At 45.7% G+C, this 26,287-nt stretch overlaps 4 protein-coding genes across 5 annotated transcripts; 2 read left to right on the plus strand and 2 right to left on the minus strand.

The window, feature by feature from the left end:
• Nucleotides 1-2,756, minus strand: neil1 (nei-like DNA glycosylase 1). The gene is made up of 10 exons (XM_053886265.1): nt 2,607-2,756; nt 1,574-2,049; nt 1,366-1,485; nt 1,072-1,165; nt 920-1,007; nt 738-859; nt 638-665; nt 351-421; nt 122-281; nt 1-62 (listed from the first exon to the last, which is right to left on the minus strand). Exons 2-10 carry the CDS (start codon nt 2,029-2,031, stop codon nt 13-15), a joined length of 1,191 nt encoding a protein of 396 aa, XP_053742240.1. The 5' UTR covers nt 2,032-2,049; nt 2,607-2,756; the 3' UTR covers nt 1-12.
• A 191-nt stretch (nt 2,757-2,947) lies between these two features.
• commd4 (COMM domain containing 4) lies at nt 2,948-5,150 on the minus strand. The gene is made up of 8 exons (XM_053886269.1): nt 4,827-5,150; nt 4,546-4,617; nt 4,415-4,480; nt 4,090-4,129; nt 3,907-4,026; nt 3,506-3,586; nt 3,249-3,425; nt 2,948-3,172 (listed from the first exon to the last, which is right to left on the minus strand). Exons 1-8 carry the CDS (start codon nt 4,827-4,829, stop codon nt 3,132-3,134), a joined length of 600 nt encoding a protein of 199 aa, XP_053742244.1. The 5' UTR covers nt 4,830-5,150; the 3' UTR covers nt 2,948-3,131.
• A 1,551-nt stretch (nt 5,151-6,701) lies between these two features.
• On the plus strand, nt 6,702-19,463 carry sema7a (semaphorin 7A). Of its 2 annotated transcripts, XM_053886356.1 has the most exons (14): nt 6,703-7,155; nt 7,243-7,385; nt 10,052-10,084; nt 10,164-10,259; nt 10,342-10,444; nt 10,514-10,624; nt 10,695-10,837; nt 10,959-11,137; nt 11,865-11,973; nt 13,150-13,345; nt 13,496-13,608; nt 16,363-16,535; nt 16,801-16,856; nt 16,926-19,463. In XM_053886356.1, exons 1-14 carry the CDS (start codon nt 7,047-7,049, stop codon nt 17,339-17,341), a joined length of 1,980 nt encoding a protein of 659 aa, XP_053742331.1. In that variant the 5' UTR covers nt 6,703-7,046; the 3' UTR covers nt 17,342-19,463. The 2 variants fall into 2 exon arrangements, with proteins under 2 accessions (XP_053742332.1, XP_053742331.1); XM_053886357.1 differs by lacking the exons at nt 10,052-10,084; nt 10,164-10,259 and having other exon boundaries at nt 6,702-7,155.
• A 2,434-nt stretch (nt 19,464-21,897) lies between these two features.
• Nucleotides 21,898-25,135, plus strand: islr2 (immunoglobulin superfamily containing leucine-rich repeat 2). Its single transcript, XM_053885654.1, has 2 exons — nt 21,898-22,128; nt 22,333-25,135. Exon 2 carries the CDS (start codon nt 22,342-22,344, stop codon nt 24,457-24,459), a length of 2,118 nt encoding a protein of 705 aa, XP_053741629.1. The 5' UTR covers nt 21,898-22,128; nt 22,333-22,341; the 3' UTR covers nt 24,460-25,135.
• Nucleotides 25,136-26,287: the final 1,152 nt, after the last annotated feature.

Raw genomic sequence — 26,287 nt, forward strand, 5'->3', positions numbered from 1 at the left:
CTTGTCTTGGTTTCACTGCGCTTTGTTCCTCCTCGCTCTGGTACTGCGCCTCAGTGGTTCTGCTGGGAGGAAAGAAGACAGTGAGTCGGAAAACTAAGATTGGTCCGGTTCCGAAACGCACCTTCAGCTTCTCCCGCACGTCGCCCCTTCCTGCTCGAGTTCACGTCTGGGGCTTTGACTCCCCTGCTCCGCACGTCCTTCTCTCTCTTCGGTGTTTTGCTCACAGCTTCCTGCTTGATCTCTTTTTTGGCCACTGTGCTGGTCGACCGTCTTCTGGCAACCTGCGGCAGTCAGACTCACGTTAGAGGAGTGACACAAAGTTCATATCCGACCTTTGAATCGGCGTCCACCTTTGTCTTGTGCGTGTAGTCGTGGTCATCGGCTTTCTTCACCCTCTTTTTAGCCTTCGGAGATTTTGCTTCTGTGGACAGAAAGCAGAGAGACTGAGGGGCCGCTGGAGTTTGTCGCATCTGGGAGGAAACTGGAGTTCAAAGAATCCACTGAAACCACCAAACCTATTCAGCTGACTTGTGAAAGAGAGTCTCACTGAATGAACCATTCCAGCATCACTTGATAACAATGAGAACAACACATCCAGTCTGGCAGCACTGAGCTGATAAAGTTCAGGGTCACATACCTTTAGGCGCCATGGGGCCTGGATCTCCCTGGAAAAAACAAAAACAAGACATCAGTTATCATACAATGAACTAAAGTGAGTTTAAATTCACTGTGCTCACTTTGAACCACATGGTCCTCCCGTTATGGTCCCGAATGGACTTCATCCCGTCCACATAATAGCACTGCAGCCAGGCCTCAAAGCCAGAGTAGTCCTTCTTCTCGGGGTCGTAGCCTTTTCCACCTGCGGGGTCAAAGGTCATCACTCCAGTCCCGTCCTTTTAGAACCTCTCCAGCAACTCACCCAAACCCACCACCTCCAGCGGAACCGTGTGACACAGCCGCAGCAGGTCAGCTGCTTCTGCCTTCACCTTTTTCTCTGCTTTAACCGTCTGCAGACGAAAAAGTGGTGGCATTACAACTGAGCGGTTGTTTTGACAGAGTCAAGGACTTCACCTTCACTTTATCGTCTGTTTGTGTCCCAAACACGTCGTCCGGCTCCAGACCTTCCAGCACGGCCCTGGCCGGTGCGAAGGGAGGAACGTTCAGCCTGAGGAGAGACGACAGATCTGTTTCTTACAGTCGACTTCTTATCTTCAAGGTCACGAGGGACCTTCCCCTTTGACGGGGGATGAACTTCTCCATTCTTTCTCTGATCCACGGGAGTAATGAATCATTCAGAAGATATTTTCACCTGAATTTTCCAAGTGATTTTCTTGGTTACATTTAGAAAATAGTGGATCAGCTCACCTGTACAGGATCTCGGCTCGGAGGTAGTTGCCGACGCCGTTGAAGTACTTCTGGTTGAGCAGCACCTCGCAGATGGGCCGATCGAAGGCCCGATCCGACAGGTGTGACACCACATTCTCCCTGCAAGACCATTTATTTCAATGATGATGATAAACCTCTACTGGCATTATACTTCTCTCTAGAGCGTAAGTGCCAGACTCGTGCTGACCTGAAGCTCTTGTACTCGAACATGATGCAGGGTCCCCTCTCCGGCTGCCACGACCCGCCGGGCTGCCAGCTGCCGAACCTGCGGGCGTCCACGAAGCTCAGCACCCTGCGCGGCTTCTCTTTGGTGTAGAAGCGCAAGTGAGCATGCTTGGGCAGCTCGTCCTCCGGGGTGAAGCGGAAGTAGCCCGACATTCCGAAGCGGAACACAACGTCCATGGGCTGGACCGCCTCGCCGCCCTTGACGCTTCGCCTGGACCCGCCATCGCTCTTCATGGGCGTCAGCGTGAGCTTCACTTCCTTCCCTCTGGAAGTGGCGCTGATGCGGTACGCCGGGCAGGTGAAGGCCACGGCAGGACTCTTGCTGACTTCAGACTTTATCACGGCCCCGGTGAACACCACCCCGTGACACATCCTGTTCACATACAGGCTGGCGAGGTGGAGTTCTGGACCCTCGGGCATTTTGTCCAAACCAATCTGCTGACAAGGCAAAAAAACATTAGACAAACACAGAATTATCTCTCTTCTCCTGAAACATTCTCCTTTTTTTTTTTTGTTTAAAACATGTCTAAAATAGAGAACCAATAAGGTTTTCAATAACATTTAATAAATATATATCATTTTAAAAATAAAAAAATTATAGCTAAATTTAAAGGTAAATTAAAAACGTTAAAACCGTATATTAGAGGAACATCTTCAGTTTAAAAAAAAAAGTCTTTGATCGGACTGATGTCAGAGGTTGTGGCTGAAGGGGTTAATACCGTCTACTTACATGTTGCAAATGACCAAAGGACGTTCACATTTTCGGGACAAAAATGTTTGTATAATTTAAAATGTAGTGAATAAAACACTAAATAGAGTCGTTAAATTAATAATAAATGTAAATAAAATATTATTAAGGAGTGACATTTGAAGTGTTTGTGTTTCTGAAAATATCATCGATATAACAGAGAACGACGCTCTTTAAGACTCGAGCGTCGGTCAGAAGCAGCGTTCGCAGTCCACTTCATTCAAAGCTGCAACAGGTCGCCACTTACCTGAATCCGGAAGCGAGAACGGAGGACGAATAATTCTGCACTCAACTACTTTGCACAGTTAAAAGGAAAGGCACCAGACCAAATCTATAGTTTTTAAAAACCCCGGTAGCAGACGCCAACACGCCTCTCCAAAACACGCTTGTTACAAAACTCAATACGTCACAAACGTGGCTTCTCGAGAATCTCGCGAGAACGCGTCATCGGCGGGCTAACGCTTAAATGCAAGTGTTTTTTCTGAAGTTTCATTTTGACCTCCTCGAAACAACACGGATAACATCATCAGGTAAAAATTAAGCGTAAAAACGATGCAATTGTGACATTATTTTAATGAACATGTGAAGTGAAAAGGTGGACTGTTGTTTGCTGCAACTTATAATCGAGTTCATTCAGGCTGCAACATATATTGTGGCTAAATATATAAGTCATTATCAAAAGGCAGAGGTTCCACAAAGAGCCATTCACCCTCTGGCTTCACTAGTTCATAGGACATGAGTGAGAAACTGAGAGCTTTGCTGTAACACGTCTTTATTGTAGTGCGTTCATCATCGTCTGGACTTGCTTGAGTTCTGTGGAGAAAAAAACAACATATATCGCAGGCGTCTGACTAGAAGCAATTGTTGGTGAGTTGGTGAGTGATGCAACCTGTGAGGAAGACTCTGAACTTGTCGGCCGAGAGTGACACCACGGTGGTCTGGGAGGCACCTGACTCTGCTCCCTGAGACTGCAGCCTCAGCTGAACCACCGGTTCATTGACTTCCCGCAGTTCACTGGAGCTCAGCGTGTAGTCGACTCGCCACGACACGGCCTCCAACCGTCCCACTGATGTGGATGAGAAGGCAGAGACGCTCAAGCCTGGCCACTCAGCCTTCCTCTTCTAAAGGTGTCGAAAACAAACTCACATCTCAGGCTGGTCGCTCTGAGCTTCTCCTGCAGGGCGGACAGTTTGTCTTCGTAGGACTTGCACAGACCAGTGGTGTGTTCTGGAAAACAGACGCACATTTTAAAACAGCTTCATTTGCAACGCAGCACCAGATCTCCTCAGAGTAAAAGCTTTTAATGGGAATGACCAGAATCAACCGTGCTCTTTCCGTCACCGAGGATTCCGGCTCAGTTATTTGGAAACATGACACCAGAGGTGCTTGTAATAAAAAGCAAAAATAGAACGGATGGATGTATGTGGGTAACCAGAGGGATTGGTGGAATGGAAATAGAGCGGGGCTTTCCAAACCGGCAGTCAACATAGTTTCAAGTCAAATCCCCTTCCTGTTCAAACACTCATTGACAGTAACATAGCACCAACCTTTGGGCAGGCCGAGCTGCTGCAACTCACTGGAGAGAGACTCACTGTCCACATCATGTTTCGCAGCGCTGGAGAAGATAAAGCTGAGAACCGCAACACTGGCCTTCACGTCTCCACTCTCTGCCGCAAGATTCAAACCACAAACTAGAATCAATTCACATAAACACAGAGTAAGAATCTTACCAAATTTGGCATCTGCTGTGAGTTTTGTGATCTTGTCGTACTGTAAATAGGAAAACACAAGGATCAGTTTCATCAATAGGAAATATTTTAAATAAATGTTTGTCATGAATTACAGATCTTAAAATGCAACTAACTAAAACAGATAACAGTGGAAAACAAAAAATAACAATTTAAACTAATATTATGTTTGTTTATTTATTACCTAGTTTTTCTTTCAAGATTGCAGCATATATATTTTGTATGACTCCAACTTTAAGGGTTTGCCTGAGGAGGTCACCCTGCACTGGACAACACAAACATGAGATGGAGGTGGATGATCACTCACATCGATTCCTTCCCCCAGCAGGTGTTTCAGCACTTGAGCGCAGAGAAGCTTCATTTTGACGCTCGACTGTTAGAAACAGAGACTGTTGACAAGGCGTTCGTTGAAGTCCGCAGCGGTTGTTTCATACTGACCAGTTTTGCTAACGTGCTTATTTCGGCCAGCACCCAGTCGGGACAGTCCAAATCACCACAGAATCGGAACCGCTTCAGAACAGATCACATGTTATTGACATGGATTTATTATGCTGTTAGCTTCACTTGTTAGCAGCGCTCAACCGGACAAATATAGGTGGATCATGCACAACCCTGCTATAGGTGATGCGTGCACAACACTCATTCTTCTACCGCATGTTGCTTACAAGCGTTACTTGACTTTAAAGCGTGTAAGTTATAGTACTTGATAAGATGTTTACCATGACTGCAGGTCAGCTGAGCGGCAGCGGAGGGAGAACCAGGAAGTAGTCGGCACTTTTCTGACAGTCTGATTGGACGCCGCACAAGAGGGGCGGGCGTTTTCCGGTATGCTGAAAATTATTATAAACACATTTCAGTCGCGAGGATTAAAGTTTGTCCTCACCGCGGCTGAGCTCTTACAACCACCGGGGATTGTTTGTCCAGTCATATTCCAGTGAGACAGTTTCTTAATCCAGCGCTACTTTTCTCTTGTTGAGTCACTATTGCTATTGTTCTCTCATCCGATTGGCTCGCTCTGCAGCGTGAACTTTTGGATCTGGCATATTCCGCGTTCGAGTTTGTGTTCCCTTCATTTTCATCGTCATCGACTGAGGCAGGGGAAGATGTGGACTGAAATTAGGGTGGAGGTTTTGAGCTGAAACGTGCGTCAGTAGAGCTTAAAGTGAGGTCAGACTATATACCAGGATGTAGGACAAAACTCCCACCATCAAAACAGATCTCAAACTCCAGTAAACATGAGTCAAAACCTTTGCCTTTGGTGTAACTTGTTCTGTATACAAGATTCAAGGAGCTCTGCCTGAAATCAAAGCATTCCATATCCACTGGGATGTTTGTTATCATGACAGGGCCGGGGGTGGAGCTGGGAACAAATGGGACGCACCATAACTGTCAGTCCGGTGCTGCTTGTTTCACAACTGATTTGTCAGCTTATGTGCGCTTGTTCTGTTGGAACAAAAACCTGAACCGCACCGGCCCTTGGACGACAGAGTCCAGGGCGGCTGATTTAACCCCTTGACAGTTTAACTACCAACCGATTGTGTTTGGTGAATTCTCTGGACGCGTTCTCATTCAGAACCACTGTGGGAAATTATAAGTACCCAGGGACCTTAGTGTGTGTGCATCTGTTTTGTGAGAACATTCTTAACACCTATAAAAAAAAACATTTTTAAATGGTTATTTTTGCCTTCAAATGCAGACTATTCTACCTTGTCCGTAATAAAATGTTGCATTTAAGAGCTGTTACACCAGCAATGACTGCTTAGTTAACACATAGATGCACACTGTCCTGGGTAGCAAATTGCTTTAAAATAATATACTGCGATGTACGATTGGACTACATGTTCATCTATCATCGACTATTAAATGACATCATCATTGTAACAGTTCACAGTAAGAGGGTAGGCTGCGGCGCAAAGTATAGAAACAATGGAGACTTGGATGCAACATCACACAACTTTTTTCGCAGTTGAAGAGTTAAGCTTCAAAACAGTAGTTAACAGTATACAATGGTTTGCAACAATTTACTGATATTTTTTTCTAAATTCTTTTTTCCAAGTCTACAATCAGACGTGTTCATGAACTTGTACAAGTCATATGGTGACTAAGATAGTCGTGACAAGTCGGCTGAGTTGGTGTGTTTTCGAACGTAGTGTTGTTCTAACAGTCTAAACAGAATAAAGTGCCTCCTTGCTGTCACACTCTGTTTACACTGAGACATAAGAATTTTGTCCCTGAAGTGTAAACACACAGCAGCATTCCCACCCAAATTATTTGTCCTTTTCCGGAAGTTCCCACGTGACGTGTTGTCATTGAAGACCTCCTGGATTAGAGCTAGTTGAACAGCAAAGGTTGAGTCATGGTGATCTTCATGAGCAACATGGTTGGAAATGCTCATGTTTTTGCTGCACTTTGAATGAGTAACCAGTATTTCGTTGGGACTCAGCAGTGTGTATGTACAGGGCTCCTGATCTTCATGAGTTTGCATGAGTTCAGTGACTGAATTGGTTCACCGGGACTTGAGTACAATTCAGATATTCAGTTGCTTTCTGAAAGCAATGCACTCGAATCAGAATGGAATTTATTGCCATGGTCAGTGGGGGTCTCACCAACTGCTTCGAAATAAAATGCTGTTAATAAAATGACAAAGGCTGATCACAAGTGTAACAGTCTGATGACTGAGGGCAAGAAGCGCTTCCTGTGACGGGAGGTTCTGGTCCGACAGACACGTTAGTGATGACGATTTGGGCTGCGGAGTGGTTTCACAGTGTCGTACCTGAGTGTAGAGGCCAGTGGAAGTCAGGTGGCAGACAGTAGCCGCGGTCGTCAGGGACGCCGTTTTTTCTCGCCCGCCTCCGGCCCCGCCTCCTCCCCCGCAGGGGGCGCGCCACGGTGACCACCGTCCTCCATCCATCAGATGAAATCAGATCAAATGAGACGCTATGTTTGCCTTTTGCATCTGCCATGTATTCGCTCTCCTGGCGGTCCTGAGCGCGGGATTTGAGGACGAGCGGACGCTCAGACGGGAAAATGGCCCGCGGCTGCTCAGAGGTAAAAGTGCGTGCGGGCTGATCTCGCTGCTGCGCATTTGCTTAGACGCACTTTAATCCTGCGCTGCTAAAGAACCTGCCTTTTCAGATGCCGTTTTTGCGGAATTTAAAGACGAGGGGAAGCAAAACCACACCGTGCTGCAGTTGGATGAAGACACCGGGGAGATTTACGCAGGAGGAGAAGACTTTTTATTCAAACTGGACGTGGAGAAGTTTGCCGCTGTAACTGAGGTGTGTGAATATCAGTTATGAATGTCCTCTATCAGCGAGGTTTTCTACATCGCGGATTGAAACTGTACTATAATTTGGTAATGTTTTGCCTGTTAGAGTACATTGTAATAAAGACAATGGAGCTAAATTTACAGCCGGGCTCTGCCAGATGACACTATTGTGTGTGGCACAATGGTGAGTGCCAACTGACAATTACACAAAGGGTGTATTTCTCAGCTGCTATTCTAACTTCAGATCTTCATTTTGATAAAACCCATTTCCGACCACCTTTGAAACATTACATTTCAATTGTAGTTGCTCAAAATGTGGAGTGGGAGGTGTGTGTCCTTTGATGTGTCCTTTTATATCATATTTACGACATTTTGGGTGTTGCTGGTCACATAGACTCAGCTGTTTCTCTTACTTGCTGAGGATTGTGCCGAGAGAACGACGACATCACGACTAGTCGACTGATGAATTTGTCGACTAATTTAGTAGTTTATTATAGTGGAATCTTAGTTGCAGCCCTGAACAGTTTTCCAGCTCTGCCATTGGACGAGACGTTTTAGCCTTTGGTCTTATACATAAGTTGTAATAACTTGCTAAATAACATCTATCCTCTCAGCAATTCATGAGTCGTTGGTGTTAATTCTTACTGCGAAGAGGAAGACTCTTTCAAATATGACTATTTTTGCTGTTGACTTGTAATGTGTGACAGATTTAGGATCATTTCCTATCACTGTTTTTATTACGTCTTTGGAATGTTTTCAGTACACATTCAAAGGTGGATTGCACCTAAAGTCTATCAGGACGTCTCAGTCAGGCAGGTTCTTGTTGCTCAGTAATTCCTAGCCATGTTGCGGTCATGACTTTTCTCACAAGCTGATGTAAATTCCATTGCTGTGTTTTCATTTGGTCACGGGATTCTGCTGCCTGTAGGTGTTTTCTCTGATGGAGTGTTGCGTCGGCTGACGGAGCACACAGTTCAGCCTCCTGGGTGCTGATTGGTTCCGCACAATAGCAGTAATGCTGTGCTTGTCTCAGCAGCCTGCTTCCGACGAAGTTGCTGCTCTGCAGTGCTGTATTCTTGGAGGGAAATGGTGAATTTCAGACAAGTGTGAAGCATGTATTGCATCTCTACTGTAAAGAAAGTGAGACATAGAAGGAAGGGAGACAGTGGAAAATGTGTATTAGTGTGACGAGGATTTTAAAATGCTTCAAAGAGAAATAATGAAAGGATATATATACACGTTATACCTGGCAAACTTTATACACATCAAGAATAAAGGCCAAATTTCTGTCAAAAGCTTCATAGATTTTTTTTTTTCAATATCTAGTATCTTTAAGTTAGAAAAGATCTTAATTTTGGTTCTGAGTTTGCTTGCGTGTTGCTGGTTTCTTGAAAACTTTGATCTTCAGAGGTGGGCAATTAAATTACCTAAATGGCCACATTAGAAACCGTAACGGTTGTGAGGGGCCACCATGACAAAAGAAAGACAGCGATGACTACAAAACATGACGGCAAATTATCCAAAATATGTACTTAAGTAACAAGGACAAAATGAACCTTAGAAGATGAATCGTAAGTAAGGATATTAAGAAGTGTAAATATGCCATGAAATATATTGAAATATTTCATTATATATGCATTTAATTGGAAAATAAATCAACAAAACTACGGACGTTCAAGATATAGAGGCAATTTATTTAAAAATATATTTTCAATATTCTTTCGATGTATTTTGAGGAACAAGAAAAACACCCAAAAATGGCCAATAAAAAGAAAAAAAATTTAGTCTTCATCCCATTTCCACTGCTGGTGGTGGTGACTAAAAGAGAGAACAAAAGAATTACAGAAAAATTACAACATATCAGTTATAGTTTTAGTCTAACGTCAAAAGGGCCACGAAAATACTGGAATCGGGCCGGATATGGCCCCTGTGCCACAATTTGCCCAGGTCTGCTTTAAGTGGAGGTCTTTGCTGATTGTCATGTATCTTTAATATCTTTCCCCACTCTAGGTCAAATAAAGGACATCTAATCTGAGATGCTGTGACATTACACTTAGACTTTAGACTTTCAATACGCATCACAGATCCGTTCTCAAAAGCTGCGATGAGGTCTGTTTCTTATGTCATTTAAAGTGAAGTCTGAATACCTCACAAACTCTCATAAAACTATCTTGCGGTGTTTTTTGTATGAGACGCTTTCTATCTTTAGAAGTTCCGACTCATATCCTCAAATGACTGGCTCATAAACGTGACTCAGAAGGGTTTGAAAAATCCACCCGTCTCTTCATCTGAATCTCCACCCTCTGCCTCTCTCATTTTATTTCCGCGGACAGTCTGGACCACAAGCCAACCCAATTAACCCAGCGCTCATTAAGAGGCCATTAAAAGACAGGCATGTTCAGTGTTAACTCCACAACTCCAGACCCTTGTGGTACTGTCAAAGTGCCACTTACAGTAATGAGCAGTACGGCGATAAGCTTTCAAAAAGCTTGGTAGATGAAGGTGACTCCACAAAACCACCCACTGGTTTATCATCAAACAACCTTCATATCTTCCATCTTTCACCTGACACTCTCCTGAGGTGGCTTTTGGAAAGCAGGACACAAGCTCCTCACACGTTCCCTCAAGACTGTGCTTGTGCTGGAGCAGTAATTTGTCTCTAATGTCTGTTTGCAGAAATACAATCTTTCCTGCTCAGAGGAGGAGCAGGTCAGTGTCTGAATTATTTATGCAGGTGATCCGCTTACCTTGTGTGTCGCCTCATCCCTCTTATCTCTGTGTGTCCCAGGGTTTAGCTGGAAATACTGTCACTATCATTGAAAAATTGCACGATAGGTTGTTCGTCTGTGGAACGAATGGCATTAAACCTCGCTGCTGGACCATTGTGAGTTGAAATGCCAACGTGTTCTTAGGGCAGCGGTGCTCGGGAATTAACATGGTTGTCTCTGTTGACTGCGTTTCTCCAGTTTCTGCCACAAAACAATCAGTCTTACCAAGTTGTGGAGACTCAGGACGTGGCAGGAATCTCCCCCTTCAATTACACCCAGAACTGCCTCTCTCTAACAGTCGGTATGTTGGCGTGGGTCGTGTGAATTTTCAAGCTTTTTTCTTCGATGTATAATTCACCGTCATGTTCAGAGGGAGACGTGTACACGGCCGCGCCCCTCGACAAAGATGGAAGCTTCTTACAGTTCAGGAGGAGAGCGGAGAGCAGGAGCGATGTGTGGATGGACGAGGACTGGCTCTCAGGTGAGAGTCCGTCCACAGATCTGAATCTTTATGCTGCTACGCTTCACAAGCGTGTGGTCTCCACCCTCAGATCCCACGTTTGTCTCGGCGTCCTGGGTGCAGTGGAAGGAGGATCCTGACAACGACAAGATTTACATGTTTTTCCGTGAAAAGAACTCTGATAACTACCCTGAAGCCGAGCCCTGGATATCCAGGGTGGCCCGAGTCTGTAAGGTAAACAGTCCCTGCACACTTATTATGGCTGGTTCTCTGTTGAAGCAGAGCCACGGCAACAGGAAACCTGTTAGCCAGATGGCAGCATTTTACTGCTGCTAAATGTGACTTCCATGTGCAGGTAGATGAAGGTGGCTCCAAGCAGTTCCTGCAGAACACATGGACTTCGTTCCTCAAGGCTCGTCTGGTGTGTGGTTACCCCGAAGAGTCTCTTTACTTCAACCGCCTGCAGGACGTCCATGTGATGCGCGCCGACGATTGGCACCTCACCCGGATCTACGCCCTTTTCTCCAGCAGCTGGTTCGACACTTTCCCTTCCCGTTGTTGCTCTCTGTGCCCTCCAAAAACAAGGTTCAGCACTTTTAGAATGTCTGCATCGCTGGCCTCTTTCCACGCCGAATAGTCCCGCGTCAGCATGCCGTGAAACCATTCCCTGTAGGAAATGAAAAATCAGGTTTCAGTGCTTCCTTTTACGTGCAAACTGACCCAGAGAGATGACTGACTTTCCTCAGCAACCTCAGGGGAAGCTACCCACGGAAACATGGTCCCTCCCAAACGTTCATGTTTATCGAGCCCTCATGGAAAGCTCATGGATTTCCTTGTGGTTTCGTCCCATACCCTAGAAACACAGAGAAATTCTTTACGTCCACGCTGCCTGACTTAGCTGGGATTAGCTGCGGCACCATGCACACCCAGCACTACCAGGATAAGGACTGAATGCTTGTCTATATTTACAGATCGTGTGAAGGTCTTTCTCTCCAACTGTTTTCATCTCAAAATGTACCGTGAAGAGTGTGTTCCAAGCTGCGAGCTTCTGCCCAACAACTGTGTCTAAAATGACGTCCAGTTTAAGCCCCCTGCCCCCCACGTTAGATCATGTATTGCATTATAGCTTATGTCCAAAGTAGCTCCTGATATATCTGAGTCCATGTGGAAAACCACTCCGCACCATCGTGGCTGAGTGGCTGGTTAATAAAAGGCTTTGCAAAAACTCAATACAAACCTGATTTCATGCTCTTTCTCGCAGGAACTCGTCCGCAGTCTGCATCTACACCATAAAAACCATCGAAGGACTGTTTGAGAGCTCCTCCTTTAAAGGCTATGACAAGGAGATTCCACAACCCAGGCCAGGAACGGTAGGGATTTCTCCCTGGTCGGGCTCAGATCCTTATTAATATTATGATCTGTATTTCTGTCTCATTTATTTTGGTCAAAGAAGATCATGTTAGCGTCAAATTTAGCTGGGTAGCTGTCACTCACTCACTTTTATTTTTGAATGTATGATTTATGTAAATGTGTGTCATTTACTAGAAAAGCACTCCATCATGGTGGCAGTACATTTCGGAACAGGCTTGCACAACACACTCAGTTAGCAGCTCATGCTGAAGTGTTTGCAGAGTTTGACGCTAAATTTGACGTTCTAAACCCTCTTGCCAACTTTTATTTTGAAAAGCAACTCGAGACTAAGTACTGGAGACTCAGGACGTGGCGGGAATCTCCCCCTTCAGTAGCGAAATAAGCCGGCGAGTCTGATTGCCTCATGTTCTCCCGGTTTATGTGCAGTGCACTGACAAGCTATATGTAGTTCACCTCTGTGACAAGGGATGGCGCTGTGAGCTCTTCAGTCCTACCGGTTCGTATGACCGTCGACGAAGAGCCATTGAAGCTTACAGGTTTGACTGTTGCGCTGCAACAGTGAACAATAAAAATCTTCAATAGAGAGGTGACTTTTATGACTATAAATTGAAAATCTTGGCAAAGAGAATGGGAGTTTAGGGCCACAGAACAGAGTTGACACTTTATTTCACAGACCCCGACATCGAAGATAAGGAGGGAATGGAATGTAGAAACAAACCTTGAGCATCTGAGAGAACCTTGTTCTGCACTCAGAGGTCTGAAGATTAGAGGAACAGTGTGATCAAAAACAATGAGTTTGTCTTCAACAGTGACATTCCTATATCATAAGCAATCATTTCCCGTCACAATCGCAAGGAAGTTGTGGGTTCAAATCCACCGAGAGGCCACTCTGGAGTGTTACTCCCAAGGGTTCCTCCCACTATTCAAAAGGTTAACTGATCACTCTAAATTGTCAGTAGATGGACTGGCGACTTGTCCAGGTTGTCCCCTGCCTCCTGCCCTGGGTAGCTGGGATAGACTCCTGCTCCTACTCATTCAATATCTCAAGCTCTGTTTTGTCTCCGGTCACCTCTGTAGCTAAGCAACGTGCGGGAAGTTCCCCTTTCTTGCAGACATTTTTAAATCTGATGTTCTATTTGTAGCGGCAGATAAAACGGCACGTGTTTCTCCCTCAGTGTGTGAAAAACAGGCAGGACCTGTCCATGTCGACCCTCAACATGCTGAAGGACTACCCAGAGATGAGCCAGTGGGTCTACCCTCTGCACTCCAGCGCCCCTTTCTACGTGAGCAACTACCACTACAGAAAGATCGCAGTGGACACGGTTCAGGCCGCAGACCAGCACCTGTACAACGTCCTGCTCCTCGCCACAGGTATTTCTGGCCCAGCTGTAACAACACTGCCACACGCTGAGGTGACTCACCCCTGTAAACACATGCTTCTTGTTTAGTCTAAAATTACACAACAGTGAGCTTGACCAAATGACCGTGTTGAAAATAGTTGTTTGCGTTCCTCTCCCACAGATTCGGGAAGGATACACAAAGTTCTGGAGTCTGGATCTGAACCCTTCATCATCTTGCAGACGGAGCCTCTGTCTAACTCCAGCGTTCACTCCATGAAGCTCGATTCCAAAAGGGTATTGTGTTCTTCTTCTATAGCAATGTGCACTTTGTTTTTCACCCACATAAGTGAACTAAGATGCAAAGTTAGATAGTTCCCATCACAGTGTAGTAGCAATAGCATAGAGAGCTAACAAAGCATTTTCTGGACGATTCAAAACAAGATGTTTAGCTGGGGCGATACCATGTTCGCCGTGCTAGCATTGCGAACAACATAGATAATGTTGACATTACTACTATTATCACCTTTTGAGTATCTGCCTCTGAAGAAAATGCTATAGATTATATTTTTTCTGCGCTAAAGTGAAGTCTGATCTGTTGGCGTGGGGATTGCTAGCACTGGCTATTGGGGTGTTAGCTTGGAAGTGGGAAGTCGGAGGTGGGAACTACGTCAGAGCCGAGTTCCGCGTGTTTCAGTTATCAAAGTCGGAACTTAAGATAGCAATGTCGGCCATCCGTTTACGGTGTGGTCTAATTCTCAACAGCAATTTTCACGGGCTAAGACATTTAGATTTTTTTCTTTACTGCAACCCCATATGGCACGGAAACCATCAAAACAACCTCCAAAATCGGACACACCAGAAGATGGCAACGCCCACAAAACCTCTTGTCATGCGTCTTGTCTCGATGGAAGCAACCACTTCATGAAAACACTCTGTGTCTGCAACTGGAACTGTCTGCAGGAGGAAACTCCTAGACCATCTCCCTGTTTAGATTCAGGGAAGCCATCTTTGAACGCACCGTAACACTGGCGTATCAGTTTGAATTCTGCCTCCAAAACAAACAACGCTCACCCTGGGAATTGAAGGCAGGGCAGACACTGCTCCGTAAACATGAATTCAGTTGAGCCTGTGAACTTTACCTCCTAACCTTTTAGTGTTGAGTCAGTGGAACATGAAAAGACACTGATTTGGCCCCCTAAGGACATTCATCATGACTAAGGAGGACAGCGTTTATTAAAACATTTCTTCTTTTAAACACTGCAGTCATCCTTAAAGTCACTCAACAGCCACACCTTTTAATAATAATCCTGCTTATTGAAAATTTATTTATTTTCCTAAAAATTGGTTTTAACTCTCCTCACCATCCAAAGCTAACAAAGCTAAAGCCTGAAGGAATTAATTCCCTGCGGTGAAAACCTGAACTTTGAAGTAAATTTCTTTCTGTAGTTGCTTAAATATTTAATGCCTGCCTGTGTAGCTAGCTCTGCTGCGGGTAAACAAATCTATGCCGTTCAAGGTTTGTGATTATAACATTATTGCTGTTGCATAACAAATTATTTTTCATTTATTATCAACGTAAAATGATGTTTTACCAGTTTATTATGACGCTGTCTCGGTGCACTGAGTGTCCACATCGCTAATATGGTTCCAAAACACTTGCTTAAAAGATTGATGGATATAATTGCACTTTGTGTGGTACTATATTTTTCAAACACTGCATTTACCCATGTAGTCGTGCACTGTAATAATAACGGTAATTGATAACATTTAATAACAGTAATGTCTGGTACATTAGAAGCGACCAAGTGGAACATGAGTGCTAATGTGGCTAACACGTATCATGTACAAGATACATAGATGTAGTTATACCCTGTTTGAAACGTAGATATCATTTTCCAAATCTATTTATGTGTTTTTGCGGTAAGGGAAACGCTGACATAGCTAATCTGTCAGAGGGAGTGCTGAACTCTGTTTTGACAGTGAGAAACGGAGCTTCAGTTCTGCTGCCAGGACAACATAGGAGGACACAATAAACACCAGGTTGCAATTTTTTTTTAACTGACGTAGCTTTTAAGGAACGGAGGAAGGAGTTGTGAAATATTGGCTGGTGTTAGCATTTAAGTTTGAAGTGGGTGCTCCCACGCTTCCCTGTGGATGTTGCAACGTCAAGGTGGATGTGATGTACCAGTGACCACCAGTCACGAGCCCGAGAACAGAGTTGACTGACTGATACACACTAGTAACTAGAAGCTTAGACACTCTGTCTCATTCAGGATATATGGACGTATGCAGCAAAGAAAAATAAAACTCTAAATATGTTTTAGACAACTCAAATTTGCTTTGGTGACAGAAGCTTCATGATGTAGCCACGTCAGGTGATGTCCTCCTGAGGCTGTTTTGAAGAATGGAAAACATGTTTCCAATAGTTTCACAGTTTTTTGTTCATATGGGTTCACCCATAGTTTTGATGCCTTCAGAGAAAATCTGCATGAAAATAAAGAAGCATTTCCTGCCGCCAATACTTTAGCCTGATCTATAGATTGTTTACAGTGTCATTCTTTCTATACACTATGGATCTATGCTGATGCTGTGACTCGCACATCAGGGGAAGCTGGTCAAATGCACAACTTGCAGTTGTTTTTAAACCTGATTGTCTCTAACCACACACAGACCCGCAACGCCAAAGACTGCACCGTAGAGCTAACAGAGCTAACGGCTAACATGACATCTCACTTCAAAACTTTATTAACACTCAGTCAAAGTTTGCTTTGTGGTTTAAAAGTTGGCTAAAAAGTAAATGTTGAACCAAATAAACAGGCTCCAAACTGTCACACGATAAATGATCACTGTTGTTATGAAAGCGAGGCAAAGAATGTTGAATTTTAGCAACTATTTCTCACAAATTTTCTACAGGACTTTTGATAAAGCACAATTGCACTCTGGCTGAGGAACCTTTGGTGGTGAGCTTCAGGATTTGTGTGTGTGGTGTGGCTTAAAAAAGGTTGAAAAACACTGGTGTTGGGAATAATATATATATTTTTTTCTCAGAAAAAACTTGTGGTGGGTTTCTCGGACAAAATCGTGGTCCTGAACCTCCAGAACTGCCAGGACTACAACACGTCCTGTGAGGACTGTGTTCTGGCCCGGGACCCCTACTGTTCCTGGACTGCGTCTGGATGCGCCCCGACCGAGCTGCGCGGAGTGAATGGAAGTGTCAAAAGGTTTGATATTGATGCAGCAGCCCTTAACATTTGGCACAATCTCAAACACTATTCTGTGCAGACACAAATCCAAATGATATGTTTTTGTTTACTCCTTACCAGAAAGGCCCATTTCAATATCTTAGTTTGCAACACAATAAAGAAACTAGTCAAAAGTAAACAAACCATCACATCATTGAGTCAGTACTCTAGTGTCGGGTGTCCAGCGCTGTACTTGCCTTTGCTCGTACTGATATTCTGGTGCTGACTGGTGTCTCTCTCATAGAGGAGCGGTCCAGGATTTTCCCGGGGGCCAGCTGAGCGCATGCTCCTCAACAGCAGGTGACACATTTTTCAAAAGCTCTCCCGCTGAAACAAGACCTTCATGTTTGGTAACTTTTTTCACTGAAGGAAATCGGACCAAGCGGGACACAGATTTGTCCCAGACGGAACAGCATGTGGTCCCCCTGGGGTCCCCCCTCTACATGTCCTGTCCCATCGACTCGTACCACGCCACGTACCGCTGGGAGCACGGCCCCGGCAGCGGCCCCTGTCTGCCGGTGAACTCCGAGTGCCTGCTTCTGATCCCTGCCATGGCTGAAGAGCACTACGGCCTCCACCGCTGCGTCTCCACTGAGAACAACCACACAAAGGTGGTGAAAACCTATCACCTGAGGAAGCCCACTAATCTTCTGCCTGCAAGCCACGACAGGAGGCACAGCATCCGCTTCCAGCTGCACGGTGCAGCGGCAGCGGCAGAGGCGCCGCGTGTGCCGTGGACACTGCTCGGTCTGGTCCTGGCCCTCTGCAGTTTAAAACACTTTTGACTCATGTAGTTTGTGAGGTCGGTGTGGAGCAATGGTCTGGAGCTCTGACAGCTGCTGAGGGCGTGTCCTCTAAGCTAACCCCTGACTCCATCGCTCAGGCAGAACAGTTAGACTAGAAGACTCTATAGACTGGCTGAACCTTGTTCTAGCCTCAAACTTAAATGTGAAAAGTGGAAACGTCCTTCTGAAACAGAGGTGTATTTTGGTGAGAACCTCGCGAGCATGCGCTCTAGACATTCTTGCGCTGACGCCCTGCAGTGCCGCGTTGTTCAAGCTAGCTTTGTTAGCATCAGGAAAACAACAAACTACGAACAGTGACGCCAGCAACAGGAAGTTGCAAAGATGCAGCCGTGAAAAGGGCTGATGACGACCATATTGATCATATTTCTAGATGAAGATCATTGTTTTGTGACTGTATTTAGGTTACAGTCGAGTCCTCACCTTGTTCTCTCTTTGTCTTGCTTTCACTCCTTTTGTTCGCCTGTGTAAACACCCACACTCACAGTCCACATTCCTGTCAGAGGCCATTTTGGAGAAGTGTCTGTTGGGAAATGTGATTGTAGTGGGGTGACCAGTCCTCATCATCGCTCTTGTTGTTGAGTTATTCTTCTTTAGCTGATGTGATCTCACAAAGACTCGACCTTGGCAGGATTCCAAGGTGGTGTGATTGGTTTTCTTGTCAGGAGGTTGGTAGATCGTGGACGAAGGGGCGTGTTGGGTGGCCACTGCCTTGGTGGTTGCAGTAGGTGTGTGAATGGTTTCGTCTCTGTGTGTGATGGGCGGGTGACCTGACTCCTGCCCAAAGTAGCTGTGATAGACTCCACCCCCCGCTACTCCATTAACTGAGTTATTAGCTGAAGAAGATGTTGGACAGAGACTGTGAGTCTAAGTTAGAGGCTCAGTCCTCCAGATAGATTGTGCAGAAGAAACAGATTTTCTCTGGAAACAGTCAGAAGATTGGGGCATGGGCCCAGATGTTCTATGGGATCTGGATCTAACAATGGGCCACATCCAGTGCAGGTCAGTCAGACGGATGAGAAACGGATGAGGGTCCATCCATAGCAAGATCCTGTTCATATACAGCCCGGATCCGGTTCAGATCCAGGCGAAATGTGACTCTATATTCCTTAGCGCCGCAGATCTGCTTCAGAGGCGGATCTGGCGACTTCTCCGGCTGCTATCTGGGCAGCCTCCACCGTCATGACTCACACAACTCCAGTTCCACTCTCAGAACCGTGGTGTCCATCCACCAGCATGTTGTGAAAACGCCATGGTGATTGTTGAGGTCAAAACACAAGGGCGTTACTCGCTCAGGACTGACGTGTCTCGACATTACCTAGTAGTCTGGTGAAGAACCAGTGGTGAGGTGGTTGGGGTGTGTCCTCATGACCAGGGAGGAGGTGGTCAGATCGGTGAGGTCAGTGTGGATAAAGACTTGCTGTAAATGGGACTAGACTTCCAGGGTATCACTGTTATTTTAGAGGAGATAAGAGGGACCTCTCCACATGACCTTGCCAGAGCTTTGATGCAGTATTCTGGGCTCTTGCTGTAGTGGGTGGTGATGATAGTTGGTGTCAGATCTAAACTCGGCTCCTCTCGCTCTGCACCTGGTTTCTGCCTGGGCACCGGTCGACCTCAAGGTTGTCCCACTTTGGCACAGAAATCCACTGTACTTTTTAAAAATCTACATTCTAAGTATCCAAACCTCTACCTAACTATTTATTTCCTATCTTAGCATTTTTTTAAACTTTTTTTATTTGATTTCCTTCTCCTGAAGGATAAGTCTTGACTGACTTGCACAGTTGTTTGGCTCAGATTTTTTTTTTATGTTTTGAGCTGAATGAAGCCAGTGTGATCACATTCATATGGAAGAAATAGTTTTGTTTGGATGAATGATGATGATTTTGCTGTAGATTGAACTTATTTGCACATAAATTTAAACATTAACAAAGAATATTTCAATTTAAAATCAATTATCTGATGTATTTTTAACATTGAAGTCCAGGTTGGAGGTGACAAACCCAACATTCATCACTGTCTGTAACAGCTGGATCGTGTTCATGTTGAAGAGTCAAATGCACTTTACCTTTGTTCTCTGTTTCAAATAAAGAATGATGTTACGTCTCTGTACTCATGGATTTATTCACACTTCCACAGTGTCAGGTCGACGACCGGCTTTGTTTTGAAGCAAACTCTCGATGTATTCTTGGATGTGATGAGTCTCTGTCTGCCCACTGCTCTGTCATTCATTCCTCATATAAACATGGAACAGCACATTTGCTCCACATACAGTCTCCACACACACCCTGACACATGTTTCTGACAGTTCCAAAACGGGACCGGACGTCCACCCAGTTGGTCCCACCCTTTTTTCCCCTAAAATGATCCCAAAAGACCTTGGAAGTCCACCAGAGCAGGCAGCCGTGACGAACCCTGGTTATCAGCCTTCCAGGATCTTTCAAACTCCACACCCTGAATTAGGGACTCAGACTGTTATTACACAAACATGTGGATGATATTGAAACTGGCATTGTCTTTTTACCTATAAAATAATAAATGTTTTCCATTTTAGTTCTTACAGATGCCTTCATGACTTCATATATAATAATAACAATTACTTTCAACCTTCACCCCCTTTTTTGTTTGTTTCTTCTTCAGGAAATGCAAACAATTGGTGGGTCAGCAGGTAACAGTCGTGGTGCCAGGGGAAATTCTTATCTCGCTTCTGTTGAATAATAGTGAAACAGTTTCACTTTTCAAATCGTGGCCAATGAAAGCGATAGCAAGGTTATTGTGGACCGTCCCCAGCTGGCGGCGTGTTCTCAGGTGTGACGGTGTCAGTGAGCATATTCACGGATCTTACAGTGTAATGAACGTTACCTTCGAGTGAATAAATAAATCAACTTTAGATTCCTAATATTCCCTTCCAAGTCACCCTGGAAGTTTCAACTCAAGCTCATGCATTTGTATTTCAAGGTAAAGGCCTTACGAAATGATCATTGAATGGATGTGTGTATATTTACAATGTTATATTGTAGAATCCTGTGAGTTGATCATGATGCCACTGGTGTAGAATCGAACTATTGCACCCCAGGAAGCTTGGACACATCGCAGTCAACTCACGGGATTCTCCAAAATATCTTTTTCCATCACCAGACATCCATATTGAAGGCTTTTATTTTGCAGTGACACATGGGATTGAGTTCAAACTTCTTCTAGTTTGAGTCTAGACCGGTGCCACAGGGGTCAACTCGAGGGATTCACCAAAATATCATGATCAATATATATGCAACCATTTTCAATAGGCATAATATTCAAAAGCCTTTTATTTTGAAATGATACCTGGGAGTGAGTTCAAACTTCCTGGGGCGCTCTAGTTTGAGTCTAGACCGGTGGCATCAAGGTCAACCCAAGGGATTCTCCGAAATGTAATAATATAGCAAATGTATTATAATAATAATAAGCAAATGTGGGAATGCAGGAATAGAGTGGTGCAGTTACTCCTATGAGCCACTAGATGGCGGGATAGTATCGTGATAGTTCCAGTGGAGGCGCACTCCTGCGGAGAGCTGTTTTTTTTCTGGCTGTGTCCGGTGCGGTTAATCTTGCGCCTGCGCTGAACGCTGTACAAAGTGGTGAACTGGAATCTGGAACAGTGGAACAGTTCAGTGTAAATTGCCTTGTTATGCACAGTGATATCACGGCCGTAAAGTGCGGCCTGGTGGGTAATATACTGTTGCCGCTAATGTGATGTTTGACCTAGTTGTATTGACGAACTATAACTTAAAAATATGAAACCTTCGTCTTTGATTATTTTTTCTGACTAAAAGTTCTGAATTGGCGACTGCGTACCTTGTAGTTACAGTTTCTAGGCTGCAGAGGGCGCCAGAAGCTCATAAGTTCATTCGAACTGGTGAGAGGAACAACTGAATGTATGAATGAAATTACCGCGTATGTTTCTATGTGACATTTTTTAATTGTTTTCAATTTACATCTTGAGTGACGAATCTAGTTCTTGAATTATGAATATGTAAATGTCAGTGTAAAGAGCCACACAAGGAAAAAGACTGAATAGATGAAAAATAAATCAAGAAAATTGTAATTTTACAGATAACTGTATTGTATTCCTGAGAATATACACGTGGGTGTATAAATCAGTAGATCTAAATCCATTTTAAAAATATGCGTTGTAATAAAATCAATCTATTTTTCTCTTTATATGGTTTTAGCGTTTTATTTAGCTTGCATTTTTGCTTTAAATCCAGTCGCTTTAAAAGCAAAAAATACACAGCAACATTATAAACAATATATTTGTTCATCTGTGGTGTTTTGTTTCGACTTCGGCATCAGTTTTGCGGGTTATTTTTGGCGCATCTGCGGAGCTTCTCCTTGTTTTTACGCGACAAAATAAAGGCTCCGTGGATCGGATCCGGGCCAGGACTGGGTTGTCGGGGTCGCGCTGATCAATTAAACATCGCATCCTGAATTATGAATCGTCCTGGAGGGTGGAGAAGCCGGAGCTTGTGTATCTTTAATGGTGAGGAGTCGGATGGGAGAGGCTGCGCGCGCACGCCCCATCCTCCGCGGCGGGGGCGCGCAGCGGATCTGACTCTCGCCGGAGAGGACGCAGCGCCGCAGCCGAGCGCCGGGAAGATGAAGCCCGTTATCCTGCGAGAAGGTCCCGTGAAAGAGCCCGCGCCGGCCGCAGAAGAGAGTTCCTGTTAGCTTCAAGCTCTTGTGCTGGATTGTAAAGTTCGACTGAGACTGAAAGGGAAGTTTGTTGTCAGGTAAGAACACTGCAGGATGGAGATGAGGTGGGACCTCGTTTCACTTCATGTTTTCGCTTCTTCAAACTGCCTGGGAACAGGTGGGGACGCACAAATTTACTTGCTTCAGTGTACTTGTTTCGAAGGGACGATTTGATGTGGAAATAGCTGCGATGTGTTGAAGGTCTGCGGACTGGGAGGTTGATGGTTCTCTGGTTCTTGTAGGTGCAGAAAATGGCAGCGAGGCTTGTGCAGCTCGCCGCTCTGTGGACGACCGTGGTGAGCCTGGCGCAGGGGTGTCCGGAGCTCTGCAGCTGCCAGGACAAATTCTCCCACCAGTTTGCGGACTGTGCTTACAAAGACCTGCTGGTGGTCCCCGTGGGTCTGCCCTCCAACGTGACCACCGTCAGCCTCTCGGCCAACAAGATCAAGCTGCTGAGGAGCAAGAGCTTTGTCAACGTGCTGCAGGTCAGCTCACTGTGGCTGGCGCACAACGAGATCGCCACCGTGGAGCGGGGCACCCTGGCCCCCCTGGTGCAGCTGAAGAACCTGGACATCAGCCACAACAAGATCGTCCACTTCCCCTGGGAGGACCTGCGCAACCTCACGGCGCTGCAGCTCCTGAAGATGAACAACAACGAGATGGTGAACCTGCCGAAGGACGCCTTCGCCTCCCTGGGGGACCTCAGGTCGCTGCGGATCAACAACAACAAGTTCACCACCATCGTCCAGGGCACTTTCCAGGCCCTCACCGCCATGTCCCACCTGCAGATCTCCAACAACCCCTTCAGCTGCTCCTGCAGCCTGGAGTGGCTCCGGGACTGGATCACGTCCACCAAGATCGCGGTGGCGGACACTAACCTGATAGCGTGCAGCGCTCCCGAGCACCTGAGCGGCACTATGGTCACCAAAATCCCCATCCTGGAGTGTCAGGCGCCGGCGGTCACCATAACCTACGAGCCCGACCTCAGAGAGGCCGAGATCCTCGAGGGAACCAAGGTCGTCTTAAACTGCGAGGCGGTCGGGAGCCCCAAGCCGCAGCTCCGGTGGGAGGTGGTCGCCGGGAATCAGAACTTTCTGTTCCCGCTGCCCTCCACCGGCGAGAAGAGCGAGGCGCCGATCAACGACAAAACCACCAACAGTCGCTTCCTGGTCTTTCAAAATGGCAGCCTCATCATCCCTCGCGTCAGCAAGAAGGAGGACGGAAACTACAGCTGCTCCGCCGTCAACGATGTGGGGAAAGCCGAGAGCCTGGTCAGGGTGTCGCTGTCCGCGGCCAAGAAACCAGGCGGCTCTTCAGCGGAGTCCACCGTGGATCGGATCCGCCCCTCTCTGGGCAAGACCGCAGTGGAGGAGAAGAGCTCCAAAAACAACGTGATCAACTGGGACAAGTCTGAGGAGAAGACCAAGATCAGCCCCGCGGGTTCGCCCGGCAAACACGGCGGCGCCGAGGACGCGGGCCCCAAAGACAAGACCTTGGGGAGCAGGTGCGGCGCGAGGCAGAGCAGCGAGTACATCTCCAACCACGCCTTCAACATGACCCTGGACGACCTGAAGCAGTACACCTTCGATTTCGGCGTCATCGCTCTGGAGGTGTCGGAGACGGAAGCCAAGGTCAAGCTCAACCCGCTGCAGCTTTCCAGCAAGTCCAACCTTCACCTCAGCGCCAGCCAGGATTCCCAGACGGTCAACAAGGAGCCGCTGGGTCTGTACCAGTCTGCGTCCGGTCAGGCGGCGCTGGACATGCTCTACCTCTGCGTGGACACCGGCAACGGCCACTCGCTGGTCCAGTGGTCCAACATAGAGGAGGGGGTCAACTCGTACCGCTTCCACGGGCTTCAGCCCGGCACCAACTACACGCTGTGTCTCACCTACGGCGGGCAGGACTGTCAGGTCCAAGTGGTCTTCACCACCAGGAAGAAGATCCCCTCCCTCCTCATCATCGTCATTGTCAGCATCTTCCTCCTGGGCCTGGCCACCGTCCCCCTGCTGGGCGCCACCTGCTGCCACCTGCTCTACAAGTACCAGGGCAAGACCTACAACCTGATGATGAAGGCGCAGAACCCGGACCAGATGGAGAAGCAAATGGCCGGAGACTTCGAGCGCAGGACGTCTTTCGTGGAGTCGGAGAAGACCTTCAACCCCAGCGAGTCCGGGGAGGCGGAGGGCGAGGAGCGGGACGGCGAGGCGGAGGGCAGCGTGGTGACCGAGTCCATCCCGGGCTCCTCGTCCAAGACCAACCAGGAGGAGTTCGAGGTGGGTTCGGAGTACAGCGACAGACTGCCGCTGGGGGCGGAAGCCGTCAACATCTCAGAGGAGATCAACGGCAACTACAAGCCTCCGAGCCGCTGAGTCTCCCGCCGCTCCTCTCTCTTTTATTTCCAGTAGCCTTCATCCAGCAGGTGACTCATCTACCATCACCTCACCTTAAACACCTCCGCCGAGATCAGGTCAATTCTGCGGTCTGTCGTCACAGTTGAAAAAGAAGCACACAATGATGCGCCAAAAACGGCAGAGCACAAACATACCAGCAGCTTGTGCCATACACCTTCAAAATAAAAGCCTTCAGGGAGCAGTTGAAACACCTACTGCCCTTTTTTAAACAACCTCAAATCAAAGCGGTGATGTAGGTGAGGCCTCTCACGCCTGACTGGACTTCTATACAATATTAACCATCTGTGTTTGTATCAGCCAAATATTCCGTTTCGCCAAGATATTGACAGGACAGCCAGTTTCTCTCCTGCAACAGATTCTAGTCGGAGAAATGTGGTTCTATGTGAAGCGTGACTATAAAGCTCCTGCAGTTTTTTAAGACGTGGCATGTGACATTTGCTTGTGTTAGTGTAGAAGACCGTAGATGTGGTGTCGATGTGTGCAGCCTTGTTTTCTACGACGCTCAGTGTCTTCACTGTCAACAAGTGAGTTTTGTGAAATTTGTTGAAAACAAACGGAAAAAGCTCATTTCAGAACTTTTGATATGATTTTATGTAAGTGGTAATAAAATAATAATAACTACAGCCTCGCCGTGTTGGTTATTTGACTCGTGAATAGGACTCTAAATTACACATTTTTGCTTTCATCTTTTCACCGATTGCGTGGAAAAACAGACCCATATTCTTATTCTCCTTTTCTTTCGGAATCAGACGCACGACGACGACGTATTCCACCCGTTTCCTCTTTTTCTTTGTCACCGTCCGCTCGTCACGGAGGTGAAGGTGAACGGCTCTGAGCGTCTTTATATTTTCCTGAGCGTGGATGCAGTCAAAAAAGACGCCTTTTTCCCGTCTATGAACGTAACAGAAGCGTAATCCCTGGGGATTATTTTACTCTCAAACAGACGTGCGAACACTTACTTACACGTTTTACTTCAGTTACTTCGTAGTTTTAAAATGATCCATCTTTAACCGCTACTGCTTTATGCAATATTTCATCAAATATAAAGCTGTTTTCATCCTCAAATAATAGTATGACTCGCTCATTCGTTTGCGATATCGAGACATTTTCTTTTAATAGTCGAGATTCTTGGTCGTATTTTTGTAAGCAGATTTTAAAAAATGCATAAAATATTTAAGAAAAAAAATCAATATTGTTTCCCTTTTTCCTTAGCTTTGTTCATACGCACCAATAATTATTTTTGGTGCGTTTTTCTTTAGGGGGATTATTTGTTAATTCAGTATTTAATTTCTTATTCAAAAGAATAATTTATGTTCATCTTAATTTCATTCGTTACCTTTTTCATTATTTGATTATGCTTTTTTTAAAGCACACGTCTGTATTTACTGTGATATTAGTGGCAATGATAAATTTTAAAGTGACATATTTTGAAATGATTTCTTCTGTACTTTTTCTCTCATAATAATCACAATCTATTTGCTGAGCAATTCATTTTTAAATGAACATTTCCAAATTGCAAACCTGAGCTCATATCCATTTTTTCTATGTATTTATTTTAATGTTTTTCTTTAAAATTTGTAGTACATTTCCCATAATAGTCATGAGCCAAATGCAGGTGCATTATTAATTATTTTAATGCATTTTAATAATCTATTCTGTTCCTCTTATCTCCTAAATGGGTTTGCAGTAAATTGGGGAATAAGACGGGGGACACCCTGGACAGAGCCCCTGCTCATCACAGGACATGGACAAACATCCTCACACTCTCACTCACACACACACACAA

This window comes from Synchiropus splendidus, chromosome 14 (genome assembly GCF_027744825.2).
Source record: "Synchiropus splendidus isolate RoL2022-P1 chromosome 14, RoL_Sspl_1.0, whole genome shotgun sequence".
In the NCBI taxonomy this organism is placed as follows: Eukaryota; Metazoa; Chordata; class Actinopteri; order Syngnathiformes; family Callionymidae; genus Synchiropus; species Synchiropus splendidus.